Genomic DNA, 16,710 nt, shown 5'->3' with positions numbered 1-16,710 from the left:
ATCGTCAGTCTAAGATATACAAGACAACTTGTCAGACTAGACTTTGAAGTAATTAGATATTTAGTTATGTGGCTATTACGTTTTGAATTGCTTCCCTAATATTATGGTTTTTGTGTGTGGCTTGTAGCTACCTTTTGTTCCATGAGGCACAATCAAATTTTAGGGTCCTCTAAATGGCCGACTCTGGGGTCCCCAAAGGCCAAGACATTTCCCTAAACTGGGTAGAACATGCCAAGCTCGATCTCGTAGCATGCGGCAATCCTACTTGAAAGATAAAATTAGAAGTAAGGAAGGTAAAAGACAGAAATAGTACCAAACAGAATGTAAAATATGAAATATGTAAATAACCATGTAATGTTGATACAGAGCTGAAAACAAGTCTTTTTTCTTTTTAACTACATACACTCCCAGATCATCTTAGCAGTTTATGAGTTGCACAACAGCCCACAGAACTCATCACTGGAGAAAGATAAAATAGTTTCTCTTTGCCTATATAGCTTTATAGTATTATAGAAATTAATTTTTCGGGCCAATGTCCTTGAGGGCACAGATCTGCTCCTCCCCCATTGCTGACATGACCGTAACCACAAGATCCTTTCCATCGCCAAATCCATCTTTGATCTACACAACAACAAAATAAAGAAAATCAACCCACAGGATCATGAAAACCTCTGCACCCTATTGTGAGGACATGACTGGAAGGTGCCCAGCGATGACAGGAAGTGCTACACACCTGGGTAAGCAGACTATCATCAGTTGGAAGCCTAAGATCGTCCTTGGTGTTACCATTTTCAGTCAAAAGACTCACCTAAAGAGACAACCAAGTCAATTGAATTGCCAAATAAGAACTAATAACCCAAAATAAGATCATAAAACTTCCAAAGCAACTTACAAAACCATCTTCAGATATATCAATCAGTTGATAGTCAGTACGATTAACATGGGGAACCTGCAAAAGGACAAATAATTACCCAGCAAATCAATTTCCACACCACGACCCACAAATCCATAATAGCAAATCACCTAAATAATCCTCTTAACAGAAAAGAACAAAAAGAAGTGAAAAGAAGAAGCCTTACATCACAGTTGTGGGACGAAGGCACAATATCTTCCAGCTTCTTTCCAGTGAAGATATCAATCCCCACGAAGTGACACTTGGCGTGACCATGCTTGCCAGTTTTGGAGGTGGAAACCTCAACAACCTGTATGATAAAGATGTTAATACACACAATTCTGGAGGCAGCAAATGTATGATGGTTCAGATTTCTCTATTTCCCATAATATAAAAAGCAGGTATAAAGTAAAAATCATAATGTACGAACATTCCCACAGGAGTCACTGACAGAACAATAAAAAAAACATGACAATATTAGGAATATGTCAACCCATTGTGAAATGCATATGTCAGCATCTCATAGCCTACCACTAGAAGTAATAGAAATTAGAAATGCAATACACACCTACAAATGAGTGAAGACCATACTTTTGGAGAAGATCAGACTTTTTTCTCTAAACAATGCCTACCATGAAGGTTAGAAAACAAGCTACCTCCACAGTCTTTGGATCCCCAGGCAGTAAAGCTGCACTGACCTCATACTAAAGAGAGTATTTGTCTCCAACCTAGTCTTCTGGCAAAGAAGCCACAAACAGGTCACTGTATCAGAATGAACCGAGTCCTGCATATGTTAAATGGAGAAGGGCTCTCTCCTGGTCGCAGTTTCTTCGACATCCAACACATTCCAAATTTTTTTTTGGTAGCACTTTTAAAGGCTATTCTTTCTTAACTTAATCATTAATTAGTTTGCATTAGATAAGTGAGCTTTGTTTGTCATGTACTTGAACTGGTGTGGTAATTTTCTTTGTTTGAAGTCACTGTTCTGGTTTTGCCTTTAAAAGGGTAACCCATAGCAAGTGTTTATGAGCTTTTTTCTTTATTCCTTTTTTCTCTGGGTTCTACTTTGTGTAGTTTCAATTGCCCTTTTCTCTTTATAAAAGAATCATTCGCCAACCCCCACCCCTTAAAAAATTAGGTAGGAACTTTAAGCTAGTCAATAATATATTTAAATGGGCTTAAATGATTACAAGATTGCCTCCCATTTATCCCTTCACTATTTTTTTCAAGCCCTTTCCCACCCAACCCCTAGCCCAAAAGATAAAAAGCAAATGTACTAGAGATTATCAGGCTGCTATTTTTGAATTCTCATACATTTTTAAATTAATTTGAAAGGTCACCCTAATAGTTTATTCTGATTAAAACTGCACTCCTGCTAAATCTACAAATCAAATAAAGATAAGAAGTAAATAATCTGTTCTGTTAATAAACCAATTGAACCAAGCAGAACTAGGGACATGTTGCACATATCGAGCCAGAGTCAACTATGAGGAGAACTGTAGTGACCAACTAGAAGTTAATATTCTGTTCTTCTTGCTAAACCAATTGAACCTAGCAAAACTAAGGACATTTTGCACAAATCAAGCAAGAGTCAAATATGAGGACTGTGGCAACCGACGACAGCCTGTTCAATGGATCGACTGCCAGTTCCAAATAGAGTTTTAATTTCCATTTGCAACTTCCATAATAGTACAACATTAAAATCTTTGTCTAAGAAAAGATGACATGCATGAATCATAGCAGATTCAGCAAGAAAAACACATGGGCCAAAAATTGGTAGTATATCTTAGTATTGATGACAGAGATGCTTTGTTTATGAATTATGATGACAATAGAAGGTGGCAGCACCAAAAAATTTCATTCCCAAACGTTAAATGACCACATAGACAGAGTTACTTCTATCAATATATTTCTTTTAATATATCGGGAAACAGCCTCTCCATGAAAGCGGGGGCAAGGTTGCTTACATTATGACCCTCCCCAGACCACGCAGTGGCGGGAGCCTTGTGCACTGGGACACTTTTTTAAGGAGGAAGAGCCCACAAAGCATGATGACAGCAAAGCAATAATGTGATACACGATCAGGCGATCAGCCCAGAGAAAGAGAGAGGGAGAAGAAAGACCAAGCAAACACACAGGGATCAGGCCACAGGATAAGGTTCACGATTTGGTACTTCTCTGCAGTTGCAAGATACCATTTTCACAAGAACAAACATACTCATGCACAAGCAAAAGGATCTAGCATGTCCGATCAAATGGACATGTTTCCTGTGTAAGAGGAGATAGATTACTTTTTAAAAGCTACAGAGTTCTGTTTCTTTTCTTTTTTTTCTTTTACCAGGGGGTTGTTGGGGAGAGGGGACAAATTTACACGCACACATGGACCAATCATTTGGTAGAAATATTATGGCTTTGTTTTGCACCTCTTCCCTTTTCCAATTTAGTTAGCAAACAGATAAATGATTTAATGTTTATTAGTCATTAATTTTTTTATTAAATTGGAAAGGAAAAGAGGAGAAAAACAAAGCTGTAACATTTCTGTGAAACAATTGAATCAAGTAGGAACTTTAATGAAGGGGGCCACAAAAGGTCAGGAAGTGAGTTGCAGAACACAATTTATACACTTGCAAATACTTGTTCAACCATTCTTTAAGCATCTTTATAGAACAACACATACAAAACCAAAACAGAAATATCCACCAAAAAGCAATAGAAGAAGCTAATGACTTAGAGGGAATGACAAACTTCAAACAAGAAAACCGAAGAGGTATTAACTTGACACAACTTGAATATCAGTTGTTATCAAACAATCAACAATTTCTGTAACAAAATTAAAACAATCGTATGGAAAGACTCAACAATTTACCTTATTGAATTGAGTATTGTATGCAAATTTTGTGCATGTGTGTGTATGTGTCTGTGGGTGGGTGGGGTGTTGGCGGGAGAGAGTTGTTGAAATTCGCTTCGTTGTCTTAGGCTAAACAATGAGACCATAAATTGTCCAATATTTTTCAAAGGTGAATAATAAATTACGAATTGAAATTTGAAATTAAATAGATCCTTTCCGAGAATCCAACCGGGACAGTCATCCTTGTTTCCTGTCATTTCTTTTGCCCTTCTTTCTTGTTTTCAGTAATGGCGAATTGCCATTGTACGCAACACTGAAGGGTCAAGTAAGGTTGATTTCCACCTGTCAAGCGATGGCGGTACTGAAGTCTTCCCAAATCCGAAGAGTAAATGTTTATAGAACCTTCTCCCACAATAATTAGTTGTTAATTTTTCTTAGCTAATCTCTGGATCTTTATCATTTTAAACCTAAAAATTAATAGACATTGTTGAAAATGTGATAAGATGATCAAATTGCATTAATGAGGTGGCCTTGCAAGAAGCTCACAAACATACAACTGTTGTCCCGGTGGTAACAAGTAGTAGCCTATGGGGAGATGAAATATAACTTTAAAGAAAAGGACGAAGCAGACAGCAGCTGCAGATGAGAGAAACTGGAAGATGTGAGCAGCAAAATCACTTGAATCAAATGCCCCGACAGTTTTCAAGCCACAGATAGCTCCCAACAGCACACAAATAAGTAAGAAAAAGATATGAACCTCAAGGAGATCTTTATTGGAAAAAGTCTGAACGCATAATATAGGCAACCACTCTACTAACAAGACAGAGCACTTGTCCTAGTGAAATTTATGATGCAACAGATAACAAAAGAAAAAGGAAAAGATAAGCATGGTTGGTAGAGGGAGGGTAGGAAAGGAGTTGCAGGGGAGAGAGAAAATCGCATAAAAAGAAGAACAGGAGGGGGGGGGGGGGGGGGAAGAAGGGTGCACACACACAACCACACCGGCTACTCAAACCATAACTATTCCATTCTATTCAATCTATCTCCAACGATGGGGAATTACATCAAATATAAAGAGAAATAAAAAACTCCTAAAACTAAAGACTTAACTCTCTAACTAGAACACTAATTCAAATAAGGAAACTAAGAAAAATTGGGAAACCAAGTACCCTACGTAGATAACTTCTAAAGTAAACAGAATAAAATAAACTAAAAGACATTATTTCCCCAAATAACAAAAATTCTTAAAATTCTAGGAGATCCAAAAACTAAAACTGGACCAGGTTCCTCTTCGTCTAGATATCCAACTGGGTTTGGGTCAATCCAAGGTAGTGTATCTGCATCAATTCCTCCAATGTTGAGAAAAATTCGTGAGTTTTGTAAAATGAGAGAATCAGCATCACTTGATCGGCATCCACAAACATCAGCTTTGATGGGGGTGATGATCCAGAGCATCTCATGATCAATCGTCATGATCTTCAGATGGTCGTTAGCAAACGACGTCTCTTCGATGGGATTCTGATCGTGGGGTTTCACAACTGAAATTGGACCATCGATCAATTCCTAAATTGCACCCTTGATCAAACCGTGTACTTCAGTGTGATCGTTACATTCATTGGCCACCTCTGATCCGCCTTCTGAATTCTATCATGTTTGACATCATAGTAGCGATTATTATTATCGGCAAGCTCTCGACAACCTATCTTGAAATCAAGAAGCCCTATATGGAGATCCCAAAGTTTTGCTTGTAGTGTACGAAAATCATCTCTAATCAAAAGAAGTAAAGCGTACCGATCAACCTCCATGATTTAGTGGGTTTATGATAACAGTGGCAGAATTGTACATAAAAGTAAAATCATAATTAGATGGCAGTATCGTAATTATGGGAAGTTTTACAAAAGAGAGTATAATGAATAGAAGGGTAGACTTGGAAACAACTTTTAAAAAAAAAGAGGACAAACAATGATAAGAATAGAGGGGAGGGGTAACTCTGGAAAAAGAAAAAAATTTAAGACTAAAAGTAACTAACACATTAGGGAGGGGGTCATATTGGAAAATGGGGAGATAAAGGGAGAACTTATCATTAAAGGAGGGTGGAACTTAGAAGATGTGTTGGAGATTTGGATTTGTCTTCTACCAGCGAAGAAACAGCATAAATTCAAGGAAAAGATTGCGATTTTGAAGGACGACTCTGGTGGAGGAGTTGACTGCAGCGAGGAATTAGGTATGTAATTTTTTTTCTTGATTCTCTGTCTCTCGTTCTTTCTGCTCCTCTTCTTTTTTTTTCACTCGTTGAACCCTAGGGGAGGGGGTTGAGAAAAGAAGAGGGGAAAGAATAAGAGGGCATTGGCGATTGGTCTGTGGGAATCAAAGGATTGTTCTCTATGGGGGATGGTGGGGTTATTGCAGGAGATAGAAGAGGGAGAGGGTTTCAATGAGCGAAAAGAAAAGGAAGGAAGAATAACATAATGGGGAAGGAGATGGATTCTTCGGCTTTGATACCAAATTGGTGGAGGGCCGGTAGGAAAGGAGTTGTAGGGGAGAAGGGAAATCGCATAAGAAGAAGAAGAAAGGCGGGGAGGGAAGGAAGAAGAGAAACAGCCACACAAGCTATTCAAACCATAACTATTCCATTCTATTCAATCTATCTCCAACAATGGGGAATTACATCATAATATCATATATAAAGAGGAATAAAAAACTCCTAAAAATAAAGGCTAACTCTCTAACAAACTAAGAACAATTGAGAAACCAAATACCCTACATAGACAAGTTCTAAAATAAACTAAAAGACATTATTTCCCAAATAACATAAATTCCTAAAATCCTAGGAGATCCAAAAACTCAAACTGGACCCAGTTCATCTTCGTCTGGATATCCAATTGGGTTCGGGTCAATCCAAGGTATTGTATCTGCATCAATGGTTCCACAATAAAAGCTAATAGAGCAAGTCTGCAAGCAAAACATATAAAGATAGATACATGCACACGTGACATGAATTATGCCGGACACATGTTATGCAGAATACATGGAGGTCAATGGAGCAACATCCCACAAATCATAATCTTGAATTCTGAAGTGATTTATCCTCACGGCATACACAACTTTTTTTTTTTTTCAATTCAATCCAAGGTGATAGTTTCATTAAGAATTAACTTCCAACCAAAGCTTCTTGCTGCAGCTTCTTAAGTTCTTACAACCCAATAATCAGCCATTAAGTGGTACATTGAGAACAGGCATGATATAATAGCAAGAGATGCAAAGGGAAATCTTTAAATGCACCCTGTCTTAGGAAGATAAGTCAGCAATTTGAACATCCAGGCCTTGGTTGAGCTGATCTACATATTGTAGCATAATCCAAATTAATTCTAAAACATGAAGTTCTAATGTACGGCATGATAATGCAAAATAGATAAGTGGCTAGTAGTAAATGGACCATTTCTTATCAGTAAAAAGATCCAGGATATGGTAAATAACAAAAGATCATCATCCAAGTCCCGATTAAACAAAGACCTTCAATTAAGGTAAGAGGGGAACAAAAGTTATCTGTAGAAAAAAGAAAGAAACTGCACCAAAGAGATAAATTTACTGTAAAAAAGTATGAGGAAAAGAGGACCATGGCAAAAATAAAATCAATATACCTATGATACAAACTCAATTAACAATCGATCCAAAAAAGAAGTCCAATTCCCATACGAATTTATGCAAGGAAAATAAAACCCTATGATCTTGACGGCAATCATAAAATCAACACACACCTAACCAGCAAGTGAGATCACCCAACACATGGAAGAGAAAAAGACCACCCCAAATAGAAACTGTTAATTCACTTGGCCCCTTAAAATAAATTATCTTCATACAACAATATACAAAATGGGAGGGCTGTGAGACGTTAGATACAGCGTCAGATACTGAAAGCGCTAAACCAACCACTACGAAAACGAACAAGCACAGAACACAGATAATAAAATTAGGGTAAGTACGAAGGAGAAAAATGCGAACATGAGGACGGAAAAAGGGAGAAGAGATAATACGGGTATAACTTGCAAAATTATTGATGAAACATAAATCAATAAAGCAAGAAAACTCCTAATTCGAAAGGAAGCACATCAGATTAACCATAAGATGTTAGAGCCCTCAAATATGCGAAGACACAATTGAGATCGCTCCACAAACACATGAAGCCCAAATTATCGACTTGACGAAGACAATTCAGAACATTAGTAAACACATACAGAAAGAGAGAGATAGATTGATGGTTGATACCTTGCAGGGCCTAGCCTTAATGACGATGTAACCGTTCTTGCGAATGGTACCAGCCTGCTGAGGGTAGGTCTTGGACGCCCCAGCGTCGGCCTTAGACTCGAAGTGATGCTCCTCGTCCGACATCTCTCTCAGTCTCTCTTCTCTTCTCACACACAAACACAGCGAGCGAGCACTACTTCTCTCCTTCCTCTTCTGCTATTCTGAGCTGAAAGAAGAGGAAGACCTCAGCAGGACATTTCCCTTCTAATATAACAAGTCTCTATCTTGCTGTTCCGTCTCAAACTCTATCCCTCTCTCTCTCTCTCACAGACACGCACACACACTCCCACGCGCACCTCCCTTAGGGCTTAGGGTTTCAAAGCTATCCACTGCTTTCCTTTAAAATAGATATTCTAATCCTGGCCGTTGGATGATGCATGCTCAATATTCTGTTTTTAAAAGGGAGGGTTGGATCTCTTGCATAGTTGAAGTTTGTAGATGCCTCGGATATGTGGCATCTTGCTTTCTATTTTAGAATAATATTTCATTGAGAAAATCAGATTACCCCGGCCCATAAAGGTTTTGGTCCATCAAATTCCCATCATTTTTTTCTTTGATTACAAAATGAAGGTATTATAAGGGGAATTAAAGTGAGGAATCGTGGTCCTACTATTACTCATTTACTATTCGCCGATGAGAGTCTTTTATTCGCAGAGGGATAGTTGGAGGAATTATGTGCTTTGAGAGATTTTTTTATACTCTATTGCAAAACATCTGGACAAGAGATTAATTTAAAAAAATCATGTTTGACTTTCTCTTCAAATACGCATGCAAAAATTAAGAGGTGGTTGTCAAGGGTCCTCAAAATTCCATATGGTTCTAATCCTAAGAAATATTTGGTTTTACCAATGGATTTTGGGGTTTCAAAATCAACTTTGTTTAAGGATCTGTCACAAAAGGCGGATGCCAAGGTACAAGGGTGGAAATCTAAATTATTATCCCATGCAGGCAAAGAAGTTCTTATTAAATCTGTGATTTCTTCAATACACAATTATACTTGTCTACACTTCAAATTACCAATGGCACATTATGATCATGTGAAGAAGAGTACTTCAAATTTCTTTTGGGGTGAATCTCAAGGTAAGCCTAAATTACATTGGGTTTCTTGGGATAGATTATATCTATCTAAAGATACTGGTGGATTGGGCTTTCGAGATCCAAAGAGGAATAATTATGCTTTACTCTCCAAAATAGCATGGAGACTATGGTCTGATTCTCATAGCCTCTTGTGTTGTTTCCTAAAGTCAATCTATTTTCCTCATTCTTCTTTCTTGAATTCGACGTTGGGTCATCAACCAAGTTGGGGTTGGAGAAGTATCATGGTTGGGAAGCAGGTTTTGTATTATGGTTTGTGTTGGAGAGTGGGTTGTGGAGATGGTATTCGTGTTTGGGATGATGGTTGGATTCCCACTATCCATGACTTCAAGATTACATCTAGCCAACCTACACTGTTTTTTGTATCTAATCTCATTGACCCACTTTCAAGATGTTGGCGTGGAGATCTTCTTTAATCTCTATTTAGTCCATATGAGGTTGGTGAAATCATGAAGATAAACCTCCCTTTGTTTCCTCAACAGGATACTCTTGAATGGGTTGCAAGCAAAAATGGTGTTTTTTCTATGATTCTTTGAAGGCTCGTGATTCTGCTACTTCTTCAAGAGTTCACTCTTGGGAATTGGTTCCCTCTTCTGTTTGGAAATCCATTTGGAACTGTCGAACTACACCTAAGATCCAACGTTTCCTTTGGAGGGCGTGTGCTGCTGGCCTTGCCACTGGTGATGCATTCCAACAACGTAATATTCGTGTGGATCCTATTTGCATTCGTTGTGGTGATCTGGAAACGCCTGTGCACATTCTTTTTGGGTGTAATTTTTCAAGGGCGGTGTGGTTTGGTAGTAATATTGGTTGCACTATGCCTACAACCTCACTTTCTCTGTCGGTGATTGGATCTATTGTTGGCGAACACTCACATATTTGGGGAAGAAGGAGTCTCGTTCTATAATTACCCAAATGGGTTTTCTCTGTTGGTACCTATGGCTTTCTTGTAATGACTATGTTTTTGGTCGTCGCTTATGGAAACCAGAAGAGGTGATCTTTGCAGCAAATAAGGCTTTCATGGAGTTTATGGGGATACAAACAATTCTATGTGATGCATCTATTAATCATATTGTTGTCCAGCAACAATGGCAGCCACTTGCACCTGGTTACATAAAATGTAACTGCGATGCAAGCTTGGCGTTGGACTCTACTTTGGGCGGTCTTGGTTATGTTTGGCGAGATTATTCTGGTTCGATACTTCAGGCTGTGTCAACTTCACTCAACTTTGCTGATGTCTTGATGGGAGAAGAGTTCCTATCGGATGGAAACACACCTTCGCCGTTGCTGATACGCTCTATAGTTGATGATATTTCTCATTTATCATCTCTGTTCACATCTTGTATTTTCCGTTTTATTCCGAGGGAGATCAACATTGTGGTTGACTCCCTGGCCCGAATGGCTATGTCGCTTACATGCTCAATAGTTTGGCATGTATCCTCTCCTTGGTTCCATGAGTTATGTTTGCTCTCCAACCTTGAGTTGTAGCATGGTAGTATGATACTTCTTAATAAATTTCCTCTATTTACCAATAAAATAAAAAAGATCAAAGAGAGTAGGTTCCTCATACGCTCATTTGTAGTTTTGGGCGTTGGAGGGGGTATTATGGGAAACTAGTCAAATAGAGGGGTATATAAGACATTTCATAGGTGGTGCTATAGTAATCTGGGTGGGGACGTGCATTTTTTGGTTTTATTGTGGCGTCTTGAGAATGTTTTCCTCCTAATCAAATTATTTTTCAAAATAAAGATGTAGGGCTGCATAAAGGGATTTCCACCTTTCTATGGGGGTGTGACTATCATCATTTCATGTGCACTAGTGTCTGGTGCAAGAGCCACACGCGACCAAGTAGCATTCTTTTCTCCATTTCAAAATGTCATAGACAATGCCCCCCCCCCCCCATACTATGGTGGCTCTACCTGAGTACATTTTTAAAATTTGCACATGACCATCACATTAAATTAAAATGTCCAAATGTGTTGTTAATCATATTACCAGTTACCACAGTGTGGTTGATGGTCATAACCACTCCGAGGAAGGAAGGGAAACTGTGGTCTGTAGCACAAATGTAGTACACACGATTAACAACTCCTTTGGATGTTTTTGCTACGATGTTTGATAACAAAAATGTCAAAAAGTATATGATGAAGATCTATCGTAGAGAGTGAGTATTGTCAATAATGGGGAAGAATTCTCTATAGGGATGCGTGGCCCCTGTGCGTGTGCGGGGCCAATGGGAGCATGCGAGGCATAAACAAGGTAGTCAGTACTGCCATTCACGAGGGTGATACGATCATTTCGTCCGCTCTCTCTGTGTTTGGGCACAAGATGCACAGTCCCCCATAGAAAATTTTAGGGTTTTTTACGGGTATGTAACGGTGGGGGTCAGTTAGTTATTAGTATGCAATAGGGGAGGGTAATAGTTGTTTGAAAGTTTTTGGGGTGGTAATTGTAAAAAACCCAAAATTTTATTCCTTCAATGTTATATATAAATAATTTAATCAAGGGAAATTTACACATACCACCCCTGAGGTTTGACGAAAGGATATTTTCACCCCCCAGTTTTGGAAAATTCAGCGTACCCCCCTGAGGTTTGCAAACGGTAACAAATAAGCCCATTCCGTCAGTTCATGACTAACACTGTTAAAAATTAGACTTGAACTGACGGAATTGCCCTTCTAAGGAGAACCCAAAAAAAAAAAGCAATGAATGGACAAAATTACCCTTACAAAGGAAAAAAAAAAAACCTGCAACTCATCTTCCCCAATCGAATTGGGGAAGATGAGTTGCAGGTTTCAAAACCATAAGGGATGACATACTTCAAATGTAATTCCAGAACAGCAATTCGATAGAAGGAAATCAAGTGTGCAGAATAGATGCACTTGAGGGATATGTCATAGGAAAGGTAGTTTCGACTTAATCAATAGAGGGTGGAAGTGTATTGATGATCCAAGAGTTAAATCACATTGTCCTATCACCAGTAGAGGAGGGGGGGTTATGAAAGTCCTAGGTAGATTACATAAGTGGTGCGACTTTATTTTCAACTGAATAACAAATATATGATTGCCAAAAAAAAAATTAAGTAATTTCAAGTCATTGAGTTTATCCCAATTATAAAGAGAAGGGAGAGGATTCCCAACGCTACTCGAGTGCAATTTCGGGCAAATGAGAAACCCTTTTTGGAATCTCATAATAGGGGGAGGGGCATTTATGACATATCACCCTTTTCACGTTAAAACTGATATGTGAGTGGGTGTGCAATTTCATTTTTTGGTGATTTTGTGTAAATCTTTTTCCCTAAAAAGTAGAAAACATCAAGTTCCCAAGACATAAATGGGATTGATTTGTCATAAAAGACTTTTTATATAATTTTGGGATTGATTTGTCATAAAAGACTTTTTATATAATTTTGCAACTCTCTCTCTCTCTCTCTCCATTCTCACTTGGCTCTTTGCAACCCCACTCTCCTTTTAATGATCACAGTTTAAAATCTTGATAAGAACATAGCAATGCGCCATTGCATCCATAAACCCCTATGACCCCATTTGATTGCAAGGGAAATTAAGTGGAAAGGATTTGAAAACTTCAAACATACCAAGAGTAGGTAATGATTTTAAAAAAAAAAAAAACATATCATTTAGGTACTAGTAAAAAAAAAGGGTTTTCTTTCGTGGCACGATGAAGAGTGAACAAACTCGTTTCATTATTCTTTTATTTGCCCTGGGCAAGTCTTTTTGTTGAGTGGAGTGAAGAGGTATAATTATGAATTTACTTTTTATAAAATCCTATTGAGAAATAGTATCTAAAGGGGCAAAATATGGAAAAAAATATTGATCCCTAAAACCTCGCGTTTTCAAGAATCATCTCCACCGGTACCCCTGCTTCATCAGTCACTCCTACTACTACCACCTGCGCATCTAACACTTCCCTCCACTCTCAATAGATCACTATTACTCTCACCTTTCGTTTCTTCTTTGCATGGAGAAGAAGCCAATATCAAAAGAGAAGAAAACTGGATAAGCATCCTTGACTATCTTGCGTTGTTGGGTTCCTTTGAGTGAACTGAAGTATTTGCAAATTTTATTAAAAATTAGAGCACTAGATTATCTTCGAGGTATGGATTTTGTTACAGTAGTTGCTTTGATTAAGTGAAAGGTTTTTATTGTACATCATCTGTTGAATTACCCCATTCTCTAGATCCTGCTCAAGTTAGTCCCCATGCTTTTAATTCCCATCGCACACAGTCCTCGTCCCGTGATTTGTTCGTTGGGATAGACCATTTGAGAAGCCAACTCCAAGAATCAAATGAAAGGGAATCGTAACTGTAGGTTGAGCTGAAGTATAAGAAGAATCCAAAAGTTTGGATCAAGAAAGGGATCTTAAATCAAAGAGGACTAAGTTGATAATCTTGTTCAGCATGTTCGTTTGCAAGATTTTGAAAATTCTTCTTTTTGAGCAAGTGGCATATCTATTGTTTGCTCTTGCAAAGGCTTTCGCCGCCACCGTAGTTTGAGGATACGCCACCCCTCTCTCCCTCTCTCTACCCACAAACACTATCTACCCTCCCCTCCCTCTTCGCTCTTTTGTCTTCTCTCTTCCCACGCTCATCCTCCCCTTTACCCTCACCCTGATCGGTTTTCTTGTCCCTACCCTACCTCTCCCCCTGTCGCTATTCATAGGAGGTATCATATTCTTCTCTGCCTCTCTCGTCAATTCATATAGTCTGTCGTTAGTAGGTTCTGCTATTAATATTTTTTCATGTTTGACCCCCCTAGATATGATTTCTCAACAAGATTCGACAAGGATGAATTTACAAATTATGCCCCCACCTCTCAACACAACAAGAAAATTGATGAGGGTAAAAAGGAGATAGTGAAGGAAATTGATTCACTCTTCATAGTGACATGTAGAGAGACCAAAAAAAAAAAGGACGTAATCATGTGGAGGTAATAGTTATAAAAATTGTGTATTTTTTTAGGTATGAAAATTTCACTTCCCTTCCCTTTAGATTCATTTGCAACAAAAGGGAGCCTCTCTCCCCCACAAATGAGTCATTTCAAAATCCATAAATCCCTCAATGCTAGAGACAAAGACATCCTTATATGCTAGAACTAGGAAGACCAACAACCCCAATGCAGACTAATAGACTAATTTAGTATTTGTACCAGATTTTCGTTGCTGCTAAGTTCTACCCCCACCGACAGTCTCCAACTCCCACAATTTGTCAACTTCTTGATGGAACCCCTTTTTTTAATGCAAAAACCCCACGAAGGGGGCGGAATTTTATTCATCCTTAAGGGGGAAAAATTATTACAATAGACGCGAGAGACTCTAAACAAGAGTTCTCCCATCAACCAGACTCGGGAAAAGAAATGGCCCATTTAGCAATGTTATGGGCACAAACATTAAAATTCCTAGAAATATACAATAACTCACAACTGTGGAAGCCTTGTTGGAGAAGCCAGATGTCTTGAATAACAGATGTGATTGACAATGAGGGCGGACGATCCTGAAGCTTTAAGGCTTCAATCAACACTTGGCAATCTGATACTTAAACTCTCAATGGTGTTAATGTAGGCTTTAAAAGTGGAAGCCGAAGCGCCGCTTGAGAAACTCTCCTTCTCTCAGATTTTCTTCTTTCATGTTCACTACCATTACTCCAACAGTCTTAGTTCTCAGTTAGACAAATATGTTAAAGAACCCATGGAAAGGAAAACTTAAAAATATAAAACATAATGATAAAAACACCATGATGATCAACTAGACAAGAAATAGGTGTTTAATGATATAGGAAATGTTGTCAAAATAGAGGGCTCGTTCAATCATATAACAAGTTTGTTGCTTAAGAAAAAGGTATCTCGTAAACAAGAGGTCTCGGAACTCATTAAGGATGGAGAACCATCAAATCTATGTTGTACATAATGATGATAATGACTAAATAGAAAGCCAATAACTTGTCTAAAATGCTACCCAAATAATCACTCAATTCCTTAGTAAAAATCTTGTAACTACGAACTTGATGGTGCTGCATATGTTGCTCTGTCAATGGTGAATGTGAGCTAAATCCCATCGCTTGTCGTTGTCCTAAAGACCAAAGATGCCTCCAATGGTGCAACCGGGAGAAATGTGAATTGCTCTCCAAGATAAAATGATTCTTGGATTCTACAAGTAGTAGTATACTCTCCTACTGCCGCCCCTTTGAGTTCTACAAAGTTGTGCTTAGACTCAAAGTAGACTTTCATAGAGCAAAAATTAAAACAAAGATGTGCTTTTTGGAAGTCCACACATACAAGAAGAAAGAGTGAGAGAAGCAGACATTTTGGGCTCCAATCATTGGCAGCAGAAAGGGGGTTGTTTTGGAGTGACAAAATTCACTGTCTACAATGGTAGAAAAATCTAAATCTACTCTTTGATGTAAAGTCGACATCATTTTGTCACCTTTTCACCCCAAAATTTATTTATAGGTCTCCTACTTTAAGGATATTTTTTGACATGGTTTCCAACATAATTTGCGTCCAATATTTACATCATCGGATAGTACTCGCAAAAACCTTTCCAGTGATATATGGATCTTCAAAATCCGACGATCGAATTAAAAAATATCATCTTCAGAAAATATCCCCCGAAAAGAACACACAATAATAAAAATGGGTGAAACACAAATTTTTCGTCAGCGGAACAATGGCTTTTTCACTAAAAACATCTAGGTATTGCCAATGAAATCAATTTGCCAAAACCTGCATTTCGCCAGTAGAAAAGGTCGGGTTTCACCAACAAATTGATTTTTTGCCAACGAAACCCAAGGTTTTTTGCTGGCAAAAATCTCAGTTCACTAACGAAATTCTCTCTCCTCTCTGGATATAAATAGCTGGCTAATTAACAAATAAATAATCATAATAATAATAATAATAATAATATAAAAGAGGGACAAAGGGAAGAAAAAGAAGGAGAAAATCTAGGGAAATTTCCCTACAATCCCAAAAATATCCTTGAGAGCCGGAACTCTGTTAGGATCGTAATAGGAGCACCAAAACTCGACCCGACTAGCTCGGTAAGGTCCTTTTGGGCCAAACAGGAAAATGTCTCTCTCCTCCCCTATTTAATTATTTAATATCATTTTCCAATTTTCCTAAAATACCCTATTCATGTCATTAAAATACTAAAATTGCTAAATAGGACTTTTACTAAAGTCTCTTATTTATGTCATTATAATGCCAAATTAGGGTTTTCAAAATAATAAAACACCCACTTATGTTGAATAACTGCCCAAATGATTTTCAAAATATTTAAATAATTGCCTTACATATGTTGTTATGCTGCCCAAGTGAAATTGTTGGTCCTTTATCACTAATTCCAACCCCAAAAGAATATATATTTTCTAGGAAATCTTATCTGACATATGTATGGTCATCATCAACGGATCCCCCAATCACCAAAATCAAGTGTAAAAATTCTTAACATGTCCAAAGTCATGCCCAATATCTAGTGTACTTCGCTTAACCAACAAAAAAAGCCAAAAAGAAATATTTTGTCACGAATCTCTGATCAATGTATGTCCTACACTTTTGGA

The 16,710-nt window shown here is 38.0% G+C and overlaps 1 protein-coding gene across 2 annotated transcripts; it reads right to left on the bottom strand.

Moving 5' to 3' along the window:
- Positions 1-322: 322 nt before the first annotated feature.
- Positions 323-12,575, bottom strand: LOC122651729 (eukaryotic translation initiation factor 5A-2). Of its 2 annotated transcripts, none has more exons than XM_043845239.1 (6): positions 12,557-12,575; positions 8,007-8,146; positions 1,080-1,202; positions 893-949; positions 734-808; positions 323-621 (listed from the first exon to the last, which is right to left on the bottom strand). In XM_043845239.1, exons 2-6 carry the CDS (start codon positions 8,127-8,129, stop codon positions 517-519), a joined length of 483 nt encoding a protein of 160 aa, XP_043701174.1. In that variant the 5' UTR covers positions 8,130-8,146; positions 12,557-12,575; the 3' UTR covers positions 323-516. The 2 variants fall into 2 exon arrangements, with proteins under 2 accessions (XP_043701174.1, XP_043701175.1); XM_043845240.1 differs by lacking the exon at positions 12,557-12,575 and adding an exon at positions 8,290-8,311.
- Positions 12,576-16,710: the final 4,135 nt, after the last annotated feature.

Source organism: Telopea speciosissima, chromosome 2 (assembly GCF_018873765.1).
Source record: "Telopea speciosissima isolate NSW1024214 ecotype Mountain lineage chromosome 2, Tspe_v1, whole genome shotgun sequence".
NCBI classification, from domain to species: domain Eukaryota; kingdom Viridiplantae; phylum Streptophyta; class Magnoliopsida; order Proteales; family Proteaceae; genus Telopea; species Telopea speciosissima.
Note: the sequence above shows the minus strand (reverse complement) of the source record. Positions and strands in the feature narration are given on the sequence as shown.

What these genes read in the sequence shown, in the direction of transcription:
- LOC122651729 (XM_043845239.1), bottom strand. Translation starts at nt 8,129, where the DNA reads ATGTCGGACGAGGAGCATCACTTCGAGTCTAAGGCCGACGCTGGGGCG. An exon ending in TTAAGGCTAGGCCCTGCAAG is followed by an intron (nt 1,203 to 8,006) that starts GTATCAACCATC and finishes TTTATCATACAG; the next exon opens with GTTGTTGAGGTTTCCACCTC. An exon ending in CTTCGTCCCACAACTGTGAT is followed by an intron (nt 950 to 1,079) that starts GTAAGGCTTCTT and finishes GTCCTTTTGCAG; the next exon opens with GTTCCCCATGTTAATCGTAC.